Genomic DNA, 12,933 nt, shown 5'->3' on the forward strand with positions numbered 1-12,933 from the left:
GGAAAAGATGGGGGCCACTGCATCTCACCGCGAACAAGACAGAGATTGTATGGGATAAGTGAATCTGGTGAAGAATATTAGCTCGGACGCGGAGCTTCTATGGAGACACCCGAGTTATTCGCAGTGACATCGAACTTTCGCATACTGGAACACAAGTCAAGAAACATCTGAATGTCCTCATGTAACAAGAATTCATTCAGCCAAGCCCCCCGTCTCTCGTTGTAGTACAAACTCGCACTATACCCCTAGGTAGCGAGCCATGATCATGCCTTTTTTTCTTCTCTTCTCGATTTGAACTTTTTGTTTATCCAACATTTGGATCCCCGTTACGTCGCGAAATTCAAAATCCCCCACCGTCTCATTCTCATGCCTTGAGAATCTTGGCCAGCTCCGCGACAATAGCATCGCCAGTCTCCTTGGTGCCGGCGCTGCCGCCGAGGTCCTTTGTCCGCACGCCGCTGTCGATGACGGCCTTGACGGCGTCCTCGACGGCCTGGGCCTCCTTGGGCAGGTTGAGTGAGTAGCGCAGCATCATGGCGACGGAGAGGATCGTGCCAATGGGGTTGACGACGCCCTTGCCCGAGATATCGGGGGCGGAGCCTGTCGTTTCTGATATTAGCATACTACCACTAGGAAGAAACAAATTCCAAACAGAAAGAAAAAAAGCGGATCGAAGTCCGCTGACGTCGAATTCCCCTGGAGGGAGGGGGGGGCACATACCGTGAATCGGCTCGTAGATACCGTTACACTTGCCCTTGCCATCAGGGATACCGCTCAAACTAGCACTGGGCAAAAGACCAATGCTGCCAGGAATAACGCTCGCCTCGTCGGAAATGATGTCGCCAAACAAGTTACTCGTAACCACGACACCATTCAACGCGCGCGGGCTCTTGACGAGCAACATGGCAGCCGAGTCGATGAGCTGGTGCTCAATCTTGAGCTGCGGGAACTCCCTCTCAAACAGCTCCGTAATCACCTTGCGCCACAACCGGCTCGTCGCCAGCACATTCGCCTTATCCAGACTCCACACCGTCTTCTCCCCGCGCGCAATCGCCAAAAAGCCCGCCAGCCGTCCGATGCGCTCAACCTCCTCGCGCGAGTAGGGCTCCGAGTCCCACGCCTTGCCGTCGCCCGTATCCTCCTTGCGCTCGCCAAAGTAGATGCCGCCCGTCAGCTCGCGGACAATAACCATGTCGGTGCCGCGGCAGACGTCCGCCTTGAGCGGGGAGAAGTCGACCAGCGCCTCGGAGGCGAAGCTGCAGGGGCGGAGGTTGCCGTAGGTGCCCATCTCCTTACGGAGACGGAGGAGACCTTGCTCCGGGCGGACGGCGCCGGTGCCCCATTTCGGACCGCCGATGGCGCCGAGGAGGACTGCGTCAGCACTGTTGGCGGCGGCGAGGGCCTCGTCGGTCAGGGGGGAGCCTGTTGCGTCAATGGAGGCCTGTGTTACGGTGGGAAGCATATTTGTCAATTTGAGGTTCTTCAATTGACTCCGAAGCCGAGGGGAACCATCGGAAAGGAGACGGGACGTGGGGAGGGAGGGGGGGGGGGACTTACACCACCGAGGAGGTGCTCCTGAAGGTTGAACTTGCCAGCCGAGGGGCTGCTGGTCTCAATTGTCTTGAGGACCTAGATAAACGAGCACGAAAACGAATCAGCCTCGTGATTTGCATAAAGCGGGCGAGCATGATCCATCGCGATGGGATCCAATTCATTCCGGTCGGCAGCATACCTTGATAGCCTCGGCGACGACCTAGAAACAAAAAGGTTACATTAGCTCAGCTCCGTTCCGTTCCGTTTCTCTCTCAACTCGACAATCTGTCCAAGGCAAGAAAGCTTGCTGCATCCCGCCGTCATTCGAAGCTCACCTCAGGACCGCAGTGGTCACCGCCAAACACAACAATGTTATGAGTCGCCATTGTGCGTATGATTGTTGGGGATTGATGAGAAGAGGCGGGGAGTTGCGTTCAAAGGGAAAACGAAGGGAGATGTGCGGGGGGGTATCTGTTGCAACTGAAAGCTGGAGAGAAGGGATGATGAGGAGAGAAAGTAAATACAGAGTATATCACCTCCGATAGACAGGCCCAGGTGACAGCAAGAGAGCTTCCACTGCCCCGCATCCCGCACAAGATTAAAAAAAGTCGCGGTGCTGGCAATGGCACGGCCTCAACCCCGCCTTCCGAGGTCGGAGCTGTCGAGAGTGCAGAGTGCAGCAGCAATGCTGTAATGTCAGCTCATCCCAACCCAAGCTGCCAAGTTACCCAACACCCCACAAACGCTTAGCGGGCGTCGCTCGGCTTGTATCGGCGCCGCTTCGTCCCGGTTTCCACAAAACTTGCCCTCTTCCGATTGCTGCGTCCGACGACGAGCCTCACATCGGGTGGAATCAGACCGAGCGAATTATCGTACTGACACGCTCTATCCAATCTGCCGGTCCTGCTGCCGTGGCGTACATCCAATGTCTAGGCCTTGCACCGGGATACCCGGACATGGGCAAATCCACCGTCAACTCGCAATCGTCACGTTTGATAACGTACTCTGTGAATCAGGGCACCTCACGATATAGTCACAATACTCTTTCTCAGCATCTTCTCGTTTGTTATTCATCATTAAGCCGCAAGGTATGTACTCGGGAATTATATAGACTCTCATCAGTATCCAAGATTACTTGATGGTGGATTGCCCCGTTTCTCTTTCTAATCCTTTTTCTTTTTCTTTTCCTTCGATCGTGACTTCGACTTTTCGGGGTCGGTCATTATCGTGGGTGGACCAATGCCCTCACGCACTAACTGAATGATTTACGGGCTAGCGGGCTCGCCCCGGGCGGTCCCAGCGATGGGCCGTTCCCTCGAAGCCGGCCGCCTCGCACATTTGGTGTGTTTGAACAAAAGGCACAAATGTATACTGATGGAAGTGTCCGCCTGGATATGTTGATGCACGAACCATGAAGCCACATTTCGCAGGACTCACTAGTGCAACGTTAGCACTGATGAACCATCATAGGTGCAAGCCGACAATCTCGTGGGAGCAGCCAGGGCGGGAGCATACCATTGGACCATGTACTCTCCTTGTCTATCCGCAGTATTCCTGCACACGCATCGAACATTGTAGGTCGCTTTCGTCGGCGAGGGTAGGCTGGCTTCAGTGAAGCCTGTGGGCGACATCATACCCCCGGGGTGATCCTGAAAACTGCCCGACGCGAATCGCCGTGATCGTTGGCTGCCAGGTGCCTGAGGTCCGCGCTTTTGCCGACTCTCGACAAGCTTGCGCAATTCGCTTGCTGCATCGCCCCCCTTCCCCTGCGCCTCGTTCATCACAGTTTCCGCTTCACTCTCAGCCTCGTGCTGCGAGACCGAGGCTCCCAAGCTGCTCGAGCTGTGCTCACTGACGCTCCTTCGAGATGAGTGGAACATGGAAGCTGACGACGGTCGACGGGGATCTGGTAATGCGAATGAGGTATTTCGGCTGGGAATGATGATTGGCTCGTCATCTGTCGAGGAGTCGTCGTCCTCGGATTCCCAACTCTTCTCCCTGCGCGGCATTTCCCGTGTCACTGGTAGTCTCCTTGCCTCATCATGTCTCGGCTCGTCCATCACCATGGTGGTCTCGGCCCGCGCCCTGCCTCTAGAGTCGATGGTGAACTTCACAGCCGTGCGGGGTCGCGGAGGTGCCGTCTCGGGTATCGACGTCAAGCTCGAGAGGCGAGAGTGCTGCTGTTTCAGAGGCGACACTCTGCCAGAGGGGCGGCTCGGTGGCCTGCTTGGGCCAGTTACGGGACCATTGGCCATCTGAGGCCTCGGCTGTATGGCTGGAGCGAGTTTGGGCAATGCTGGCTTTGCGAGTCCGCGCCTACCCCGATTTTCACTGGCGCTTCGTTGCAGTGCGTTGAGACGCCCGTTCGATTTAACAGGAGAGCTAATAGAAACATGGCCGGAATGTCTGCCCTGACCCAGCTCCTTGGTACTGAGGGAACGGCGAATATCGCCGTGCATTGGCGCTCTCGATTGTGATTCTGCAGCCGCGGCAAGGGCAAACTGTGCCGAGCCTTGTGCGACGGGGATGTTCGTACCCATGTTTGAAGATAATGGTCGACCGAACAGGACACCGGGGTCGACCCCACCAGGACTCATGATACCGAAGGGATCCTCCATTGACGTTGAAAACGAGGTTGACACCATGGAGATATCTGCCGAGCTGGACTGGGCATTGTTCATGACAGGTTTGGGAGCAAGGGGTCGCGTCCGCTTGATGGGCTGGGCAGTCTCTTGGCTACCTGACGGTGGCAGGGCGGCAGACTCTTGAAACATTTGCGAGGCGTCAAAGGAAGGCATGTGGCGATGTCCCGAGGTTTGGAAGACATTAGGGCCAAAGGAAAAGTCGATGTCCATGCCCGACATGTCGGCAGTCGGGTCCCAGAAGCTTGCGGAAGCGTTTGCCGGAGCCGACATCGGGTAGCCGAACATGTCGGTGGTAGTCACGTAGGCCGCCATATTGGGATGTTGGGGGTTTCCAGAAAAGTCAGGCTGGCCGTAGCCGTGATCATTCTGCATGTTGTCGCCCTGGAGCTTAGGAGCAAGCTTCCGGCCACCCTTGTGGGAAGATGGGGGAGGGGTTGCCGTTTGCCCGTTCAGATCCGCCACGCTCTCCCTGCCCAGTGAACTTTTTGCTATGTTGTCTTGTGACGCCACCTCTGGACTTGGCGAGCCGCCTGCTTGGCTGGAAAACTCTGATTGCTCGATTGGGGGCTTGGGAGAAGAGGGCAGCCGTCGAGCTGCGGCAACCGGTGGTAATGGTAGGTTCGTGTTGGGAGAGAAGTGGTTGGCATGTGTTGCTATCTGAGCAGCGAGGCTCTCGGCGGACAGAGGCCTCTTGAGGCTTGCCGAAGCAGGGTATGTAGCAGCTGTGGCAAAGTCGGGGAAGGGACCCTGAGACCCTCGAAGATTGCCCGGGGTTGTGTTAAAGACGGAGTATTCCTCTGCAAAGCCAGGTGTCCAACCGCCGGCGTCGTCAAAGTGACCCTGGGACTGCTTGGGAGTTTCGAAAACGGGGCTCGGGAAAACGGCGGAGGTGGGAGTCTGTTTGGGGGTGGGCGGCTGAGCGTTTGGGTTTCCAAAGCTGTAGTGAGAGTTTCGGGTTAGCAAAGGAAGTTCTGATAGATTGTCCGGCCTGTCAATCTTGCGGCCTGTCGGGAGGCAGAAAGACCAACGTGAACGGGGCGGGTTTGGTAGAATTCTTGCCTGGACGCCGGCTGATCCCCACTCATAGCAATTCTACTGTACTTCACACAACCCTAACTCGAACATGACATGAACCACCCTCACAATTTGAATTGTCCGAGTTTGAGGGTGCCGAGGGGTTCAGAGTACAGCCAAAGAAGGACCAGGGGTGCAATCGGCGGTTTGGGGGTCGGGGGAAGCGAGGAGCGAAGGCTGTCGATTGGTCGGTTCGTGAAGGTTAGGTAGATGTATATCAGGCGGGGGCGACGTCAGATGCGTATATCATTGATCATTACAGAAGCTTGGAGACGGCAATGTTATGGAGAAAAAAGTACACCAAATGACGAAGAGCTGGCGTGAGGAAGAGGAGCGTATCCGAGGAATTCGACCCTGAAGGGGAGGTTGGGAGTCGAGGGGAAGTTTGCGAGAAGGGAGGTCCGTGAGGTGCGGCGCAAAAGCGAGTATGGCGGCTGAAGCGTGATTACAAAAGCAGATGAAATATCTAGTCGTCAGAGTCGAAGGACGGCAGATGCAAAGCCTGGTCTGCAGCAAACGGCGCTTCCAGGAGAGCGCAGGATCGAGGAGAGGCAGCACTAGAAGGGGGAAGGGGATAGTGAAGAAGTGACAAGGAGCTTCCAGGAACCAATCGTTCACTTGTTTGGGAGGGAGAGTAGAGAGTGTGAAGACCAACACCAGGAAGTCAAGACGGTACTCAGTAGCAGCCGCAGCCGAAGCAGTAATTACTGGTGGGTTGCTGCAAAGACAGGCGAGAGAAGGTAACCTCAGGGCGACGCACAATCAAGGTACGTAGATATGGCAGGCAGATGGCAGATTGCAAGCTAGGCAGAGACGGCCTGCTCTCGTGGAAGACTCGTTGTAGACTCGTTGCAGTTGGCTAAATTTTTTGGGATGCAGAGATGGAGATGGGATGCCCATATCCTTGGAAGTACCTCGAGTTAAGGCCGTGAAGGGTACGTATCGAGGAATGCAGCGCATCTCATTGGATAAGACCAGCCAAGACGGCGGGATGGCAGCGCTGTCGAGCACAGCGCACTTGGTGAGACTGCGCTGCCCGCCTACAATTAACCATGAAAACTCAGATGCAATAGACACAGGCTGTCAGAGAAGGTGCGTGCTCTGGTTGCTGGGAGCTTCCCGGTGGTGCTCTACTGTGTAATTAGATTAGGCTGCAGATTCAGTCAGTTAAACGAAACAATTTCTAGGTAGATGGGCACTTCGTTTCTTCCTCTCTTGCTTCCCTCCCACTGTGACAAAGGTTAAAAGTAAAGCCACATGTGTCGAGTCCAGATCGCCATGACGCCCCCTAACGGCGTTGGCTTCGAGACTAGAAGCAGGCCGATGAGGGGAAACTCGACCAACGCCATGGATGACAGGCTAACGCTGCTCGACAGGGAGGTTGGAAGGATGCCCTGAGCCACGTTGAGAGAGGAGGTTGTGACAGGCTCTGGTCGCCGAGCCAGCTCGAGCTCGATCGCACCCAAACCAACTGATACCAACCGCAACACCAACTGCTAAAGTTTCTTTTTCCCTTCTTTTCCATTGTCTTTGGTGTGCGGATGCATCGTCAGGATATCAAGATACTCTTCTCCTCCGGGATACGCCAGCGCGTATCTAGGGTTTCAACGTGGGCAAAAACAGGATGATGGCGGGACGCAAGCTTGGCCTGGCGCCGCTGCTGGCGTTGTCGTCTGAGCTATTATCTTGCCCCCCCTCTCGTCGTCCAGGGGGAGCCAGCCAGAGGACACGGCGAAATCAACGCCAGCCATAGGGCCGTCTAACGGATATGGCGCAATCAGATGGCATGAACGTGCTGGTTGGTGGTACTGGTGGGTGGTCTGCGGAGGTTAATGCTTAGTCCGGGCGGCGGCTAACAGGACAAGTACAACTGTTACTGCAGTTGCTGGGGCAGCTCTGCCACTTGGCCAGCGAGAAATGCGATGAACTCTCCTCTGTAAGGGGGTACTGAAGAAAGGGCTGGTCCAAGGATGTTCCTGCGTGAGATGGGCATGTCTTGGGGGAGGGGAGGGAATTGAGAGCAAAGGCATGCAAATCAGCATCCGTCTAACTAGATGGGAATTGCCCTGGCCTGATCTTGGTCTGACTTTTGCTCCCGATCTGGGCGGCTGAGCCCTGTCGCCCCTGGTCGCCCCCGTGTTTCCCCGTCTCTCCCTCACCGTGACATCCATTCCGTCAGTCTTTATGATGTAGACCAGTTGTGCGGCTCATCAGAAGACGGCTGTTTACATAGGCTATTCGCAGGCATCCATGGTTGCTTCCGCATATTTTGCCATGCCGAAAAGAAGGAACGAAACGCACGCAGTTTCTGATGCGGTTGCCGAGACATTTCGCCAGTTGCCGGTTGCCGGTTGCATCGGCTCGGGCTGCTGAGCGAAGCGAAATGTAGAATGCGATGCGAGGAAGGATCGTCCACAGAGAGCCATGCAAGGTACTTGGCCAAAGGCAGCCACATCTTTCGCGGCTGCACCAGAAGGCGGGGGCCAGCCAGCCCAGGGAGAGAAGGGACTCTGACTGTCTGGAACTGTCCTTCCGTTTCGCTCCTCTCAGCAGGGAAGCAGGAACGGCTTGCAGAGCGCCTTACCGAAACGGGCTGTAGTCTTGCTGTCGTCTCGCTGTAGTCTTACTGCAGGTGCATGTGAGAACTCTCTGGGCGGGCACGCGATGATAGGACGAGCGACGTCAGCCAAACGACAAACTCGCAACTGCAGCAGAAACGATTTGACAGCTGCCAAAGACAATTCAATAACTAGGTACACTACCCGTCCATAGCGGCGAGTCTGAACCTTGTTGCTTGATGCATTGGTCATGACGGAAGAATTCGTGCAGAGGGGCTCTGCAGCCCTGCGAGCAAGACAACCTCTTGCCCGTTTCTCTAACCCAACACCATTCTGCTTGCAATGCAATGCATATCGGTCAACCAACCACAGTTACTAACCAATCCATTCCGCAGATACCTCACCCAAGAGACCACCCGGCAACCAACGGCAACCACCCCTCATTGAAGACTCGAAATTCATGCCAGATAGGTCATCGAAACTCTCGGCATGTCAGCAGCAAGGTGTGAGTCAACGCGGCGCTGCGCTACCGGAACTAGCCTCGCCTGTGTCCCCCTCCCGCGACAAGCTGCACCAGCACTGATCCGCAACTCCATCTGTGCGCTGAACGTCGTGGTTTCTGGGAGACTGGAACTCGGTCACGTTGCCGTATCATCATCCTCCCGCCATCGTCTCACCTAACTTTGGTGACCCGTCGTGATGAATGCCCACCCAATCCGCGACCCACCTTACACCGTTCCCTCCGCTCTCCGGTTGGGACCCACTGTTTCGGGGCCGGCTTCAGCTCGCTTCAGTTGCGCCTGGCCCAGTGCCTGGCCCAGGGGTTTTCTTGGTCCCTTTCAGCGCTGAAACCTCGCGGAGCCCCCTCAATCTTTGCGATCTTCAAACACCCAGATCGATCGGTTGGAGAGACAACGCAAGCAACAGGAGACCACTCCGCCCGGAATCCGATGGATCGTTTGTCTTCGGAGCTACAAGCCTCTTTCAGGTGTTCCGCTCCCGCTTCCCCGTACCTCATCCAGAGTTTCAGACGAGTTGGAGCCTTGGATGGCATCGTGAGCATCTGCCGGGCGGATCCAGACCAAGGAATGGAGTGAGACACTTGTTAGTCGCGCCATCATCGGCATCAGCAGCGGGTCGTCTCCATCTCAGCCCCGGACTATTTGTGCAGTCGCCGAACTCTCTTAACGTCTCTCTTACCTTGGGTTTTGCCTCCTCACTCTCTCCCGCTCTTTTGAGTTGACGATCCTTTTACCAACTTAGTAGTTGACGTAAAGACACTTAGGTTACCATCATTGAGGAACGTGTTTTGGTCGCTGAGTTGCTAGACCAGAGCCCCGTGAATCCTCCAACAGGATGATAACCCGCAACAGGCATCACACAGTCAACGCTTGAAGTTGACCTTTCTTGTACACACTGTTTCGGCCACGTCTCCTGGATGCCGCTTCCAGGCAGGCCGCCCGGCGGCCACATCCATTTGGCCTAGACACACGTCAATGTGTCTTTGAGGTAACTCCACGAACATTTGTACAAGTACGCTTGGGATCACAATCGCCGGTTCCAACTTGTTACCAAGACCGCGATGAGGAGTCCAACTCCCATACACGTTTCTTACCGACTTCCACCTTGGTCGGCCAATTTTTCAACTCCAGCGCGACTTGCTTCACACTTTTATCCCAAAAGCTCATGGGCAAGGCAGGTAGGCCGAGCGACGGCCACGCTCTACAGTTGAGGCCATCCGTAGCTCGTCGCGACTTCGCAACAAAGTCGGCTCCCCGGACGCAACCCTCGGTTCTCTACAAGTCATTGGGGACAAAAATATCGAATCGAGGGATTTGGTGACGTGTCGCGGTTCCTTCTTCTCATTTGCAACTCTGCTCACCATGAGAAGTTGAACGGGTTCTTGTCCTGTGGCGTCGAAGGCTGTCGCTCAGAGTGCCTTTGTCCTTCACGGCTTGATGTTGCGCAACGTAAGGTAGTCATAACCAGGCTTGATACGCTGTGCTCCGTGGCGTTGGTCTGATAGCGACGTCAACTTGACCCGATCTTTTGGCGCCGCGCCACCCCAGAGTTCAAGCAACAAGTAGTAGTCTTTTCATCGGACGAACTATCACGATGGAAATATGCCTGTGCTCCGCAAGTCGACAAAAGTGTCGTGACAGAGCGATGATGTCGACAAAGCCTAGATTGTCAGCAGTCTTCGGTCTTCCTCGAAATTCCTCGAAACTTGAAGGGGTCTTGCATGAATGACGTGTCCAGTTGACGGACCTATGCAGTTGAAGCCTTGGCAGTCTTCCAGCCCACACACTCGACTCTCTTCCACTTTGGTCATTTTGAGGGTAGCTGACGCTTTCCAATTCACTCGTCAAAGTCACGGACGCGGCATCGGGTGCTTGTTATCAACGAGAAGGTGATGCAGCATAATCGAGTAAACAAACAAGAGCGCCAATTGTGTATGGTAGAATCTTGTCGGAAAAATCTAATCAGCGCTTGGGATAAGACTCAACTCGCAAACAAGTCTCTATCGGCACGAGTTCAAGAGGCCCATTCTTAGCCCATGGCATGACTTCAAGCCCGCCAACGGAATGATTGGATAATATGACTTCCCGGCAGCAGTCGCGACTGTGGTTTCTGGATGCAGAGGAAGTGGCTGGGGGCATGAGTGGTTTAGAAAGCACGTGTCGTGCTGGTGTGCGATTGGCTCGTTGTCACTGCAAGCTGCAAGGGGTTTTAAGTGCTTGCAGTTGAGCGTAATTGGTTGGCTTGCTTCAGCTCTCGAGCAACTTCAGCAAGCATTGAAATGAGTTTGATGTTGAGAGTCCTCGTCAACTCTGAAGCAGCCCGATTCTCCCTCCACTAGGGCTTTTGCTCGGCCATCGCACGATGCGAGAGTTGTCGCGTCGGCCAATACCTTGCGAGCAGCAGGTACACTAGAGCCGTGGAAGGAGAGCTCTCTGGTTGCTGTCCAGGGACCAGGGGAGACGAGGGGGGAGCACGACATCGACGTCAAAGTCAACTGCCTCGTCGATGGTTTCCAGCCTGTGGGTTGCCCCCTTTTTTCCTTCCCGGTAACATCCCATCATCCCCGTTCCCTTCCCTTCCCTTCCCTTCCCTTCCCTTCCCTCCCCTCCCCTCCGCTCCCCGCGGCTGACCTGCGCCTAGAGGAGAATCAGGATACGACCTCGGACTGCGGTACTCTTGAAGTGGACATCACGAACCCGGCACTTTCCACCAACTTGGAACCACGTCCGGCCGGCGGGTCACCTACCCCTTCTCCTTACCCCAGTCGTTGCGTTACATTTTTCTCTATTCTCGTAGGGCAAAAAGAATAAGCACGATCGCCCGCCAATCACTTATTCCCGCCAGGCCGGGAAAATAGTAAAGAATGCCTGTGCGCTGAGCTGCGGCCCCTCTCCCCTACATATAGTGGCGGGGTGTCCCGGTCGAGATGCATGAATTCCGGGAGATTACCTACATACGCAAGCAACCCTCACGGGAATCTCTCTTCCTATCATTCCTCCTTTTTTGAGAGGTTTTTTTTATAATTCTTTCCCACCTTCTCTCCACCCATCGCGCCCGCCACGAACCAACAGGAATTCTTGAATCGATGTTCCTTCTTTGCCTAAATGGATCTCCTTCTGGGATGAGACTCTCTAGGATACCCGCCGAACCGAAACAACCGTGAGTAGAACACGAGAACCCCAAAGACATGCCAGGGACAGGGACCGGGGGAGTAGACTGGTCACAGAGGGGGAGAGAGAAGAAGAAAAAGAGTTCTCGCAGAGTTCAAGTTCCTGGAAGATCCCTGAGAATGCGGACTGTCAAACCCGGGCTCTCTCCGGGCGAGGAGGAAGACATGGAAAGGGAAGGAAAAGCCGGGGCGGCCGGTCTCCGACACCCAAAGACCATGCCATTGTTCCGCCAATTCGGCCAGCCAGTATTCACGCTGCCCACCCCTCGAGACGGGAAAGAGAGACGGGGGGGGGAGGGCAGCTCAAGCGAAAGGGTCTGTCTCCCGCCGCGCCGTTTTCCGTCCAAACTTGATGAACCTTCGTTCCAATAGCCGCCGTCACCTCAACTTGCCGCAGAGCCAGAGCGCAAGCGCAAGCGTCCACCATTGTGCGTTCTTTCAAATGCTGCAACCGCATGGTAAAGCACAACTTGTCACGTTGAACGTGCCCCTGATAAACCCCAAGCCACGGAATCTAAACATCTACAAACGTTGGCCCCCACCTCCTCCCCCCCCCCGGCAGCTGAACCACCATTTCGAGCAGCAAAAAGGAAGGTAGAAAGGCTATAGAGGCCTCCACTTGTCATTATACTTTATGCCCTCTCTCTGTATCTCCCCCCCCCCCCGCGGTGGCGGGTAACCGAAGCGAATAGCCCGCCCAGGAGAACACTGACAGACGGCTTCTGGCTCCGGCCGAGCTTCCTCCACTTCCACCGGGCACGCCGGGTTTCCTTTTTTGGTCCCCTTGTGTTCAGCTTACACTAATTCCTAGTATATTCTCTTTCCTGTTCCTGGTCTGATCTTCTTCATCCCCCCCCCTTCTCACCCCGGCCCCGGAAAACCCTGCGTCTTCATCCACTGTAGCGTGGCTCCTCGGCGATGACGAGCACTTGCCGTAATCTGTGGTATAGTGTATACACCATATACGTACTACTTCCTGAGTATGTGTGTGTGCAGGTGGCAGTCCATCCGCTCTCCTCGCCCACATACCCAAACCCCGGCCGTGAGGCCCCGGCACACCCACGCGCATTGCGACGACTTTCTTCTCGTCGTCAGGGCCCCAGCAGACTCCAGATAGACCAGGCCAGCAGGAAGTGGCCAGGAACCTACACAGTAGGAGCCAAGAAACGTCGTGGCCGACGGATACCACCTTCGTGCGTTCCCACAACTCCCCTCCAACCCCCGGTCCCCCGTCCCCGTCGGCAGTTGACCGTGTTCCTGAACCCAGGCACGGGAGAGACGCATGCAGGGTACGGATATGTAGGTACGGAGGAGTAGGTAGTGTAATGTCCTCGCAAACGCGGTCCCAACTGCCCTGCCCTGCACTGCCCTGCCGCCATCCAATCCAACCCGCAGCACAACGCCCTTCTTGGCCCAGGCCCTCTCTCTCCCT

The 12,933-nt window shown here is 55.6% G+C and overlaps 2 protein-coding genes across 2 annotated transcripts; both read right to left on the reverse strand.

Moving 5' to 3' along the window:
* Positions 1-364: 364 nt before the first annotated feature.
* CORC01_02085 (3-isopropylmalate dehydrogenase) lies at positions 365-1,919 on the reverse strand (the record flags this gene model as incomplete). The annotated part of the gene is made up of 5 exons (XM_022613737.1): positions 365-600; positions 721-1,441; positions 1,558-1,629; positions 1,733-1,753; positions 1,869-1,919. 5 exons carry the CDS (start codon positions 1,917-1,919, stop codon positions 365-367), a joined length of 1,101 nt encoding a protein of 366 aa, XP_022479828.1.
* A 1,050-nt stretch (positions 1,920-2,969) lies between these two features.
* CORC01_02086 (PHD-finger domain-containing protein) lies at positions 2,970-5,303 on the reverse strand (the record flags this gene model as incomplete). The annotated part of the gene is made up of 2 exons (XM_022613738.1): positions 2,970-5,115; positions 5,296-5,303. 2 exons carry the CDS (start codon positions 5,301-5,303, stop codon positions 2,970-2,972), a joined length of 2,154 nt encoding a protein of 717 aa, XP_022479829.1.
* Between the last annotated feature and the right edge of the window lie 7,630 nt (positions 5,304-12,933).

The sequence above is a fragment of the Colletotrichum orchidophilum genome, assembly GCF_001831195.1.
Source record: "Colletotrichum orchidophilum strain IMI 309357 chromosome Unknown Scaffold_11.1, whole genome shotgun sequence".
Lineage (NCBI taxonomy): Eukaryota > Fungi > Ascomycota > Sordariomycetes > Glomerellales > Glomerellaceae > Colletotrichum > Colletotrichum orchidophilum.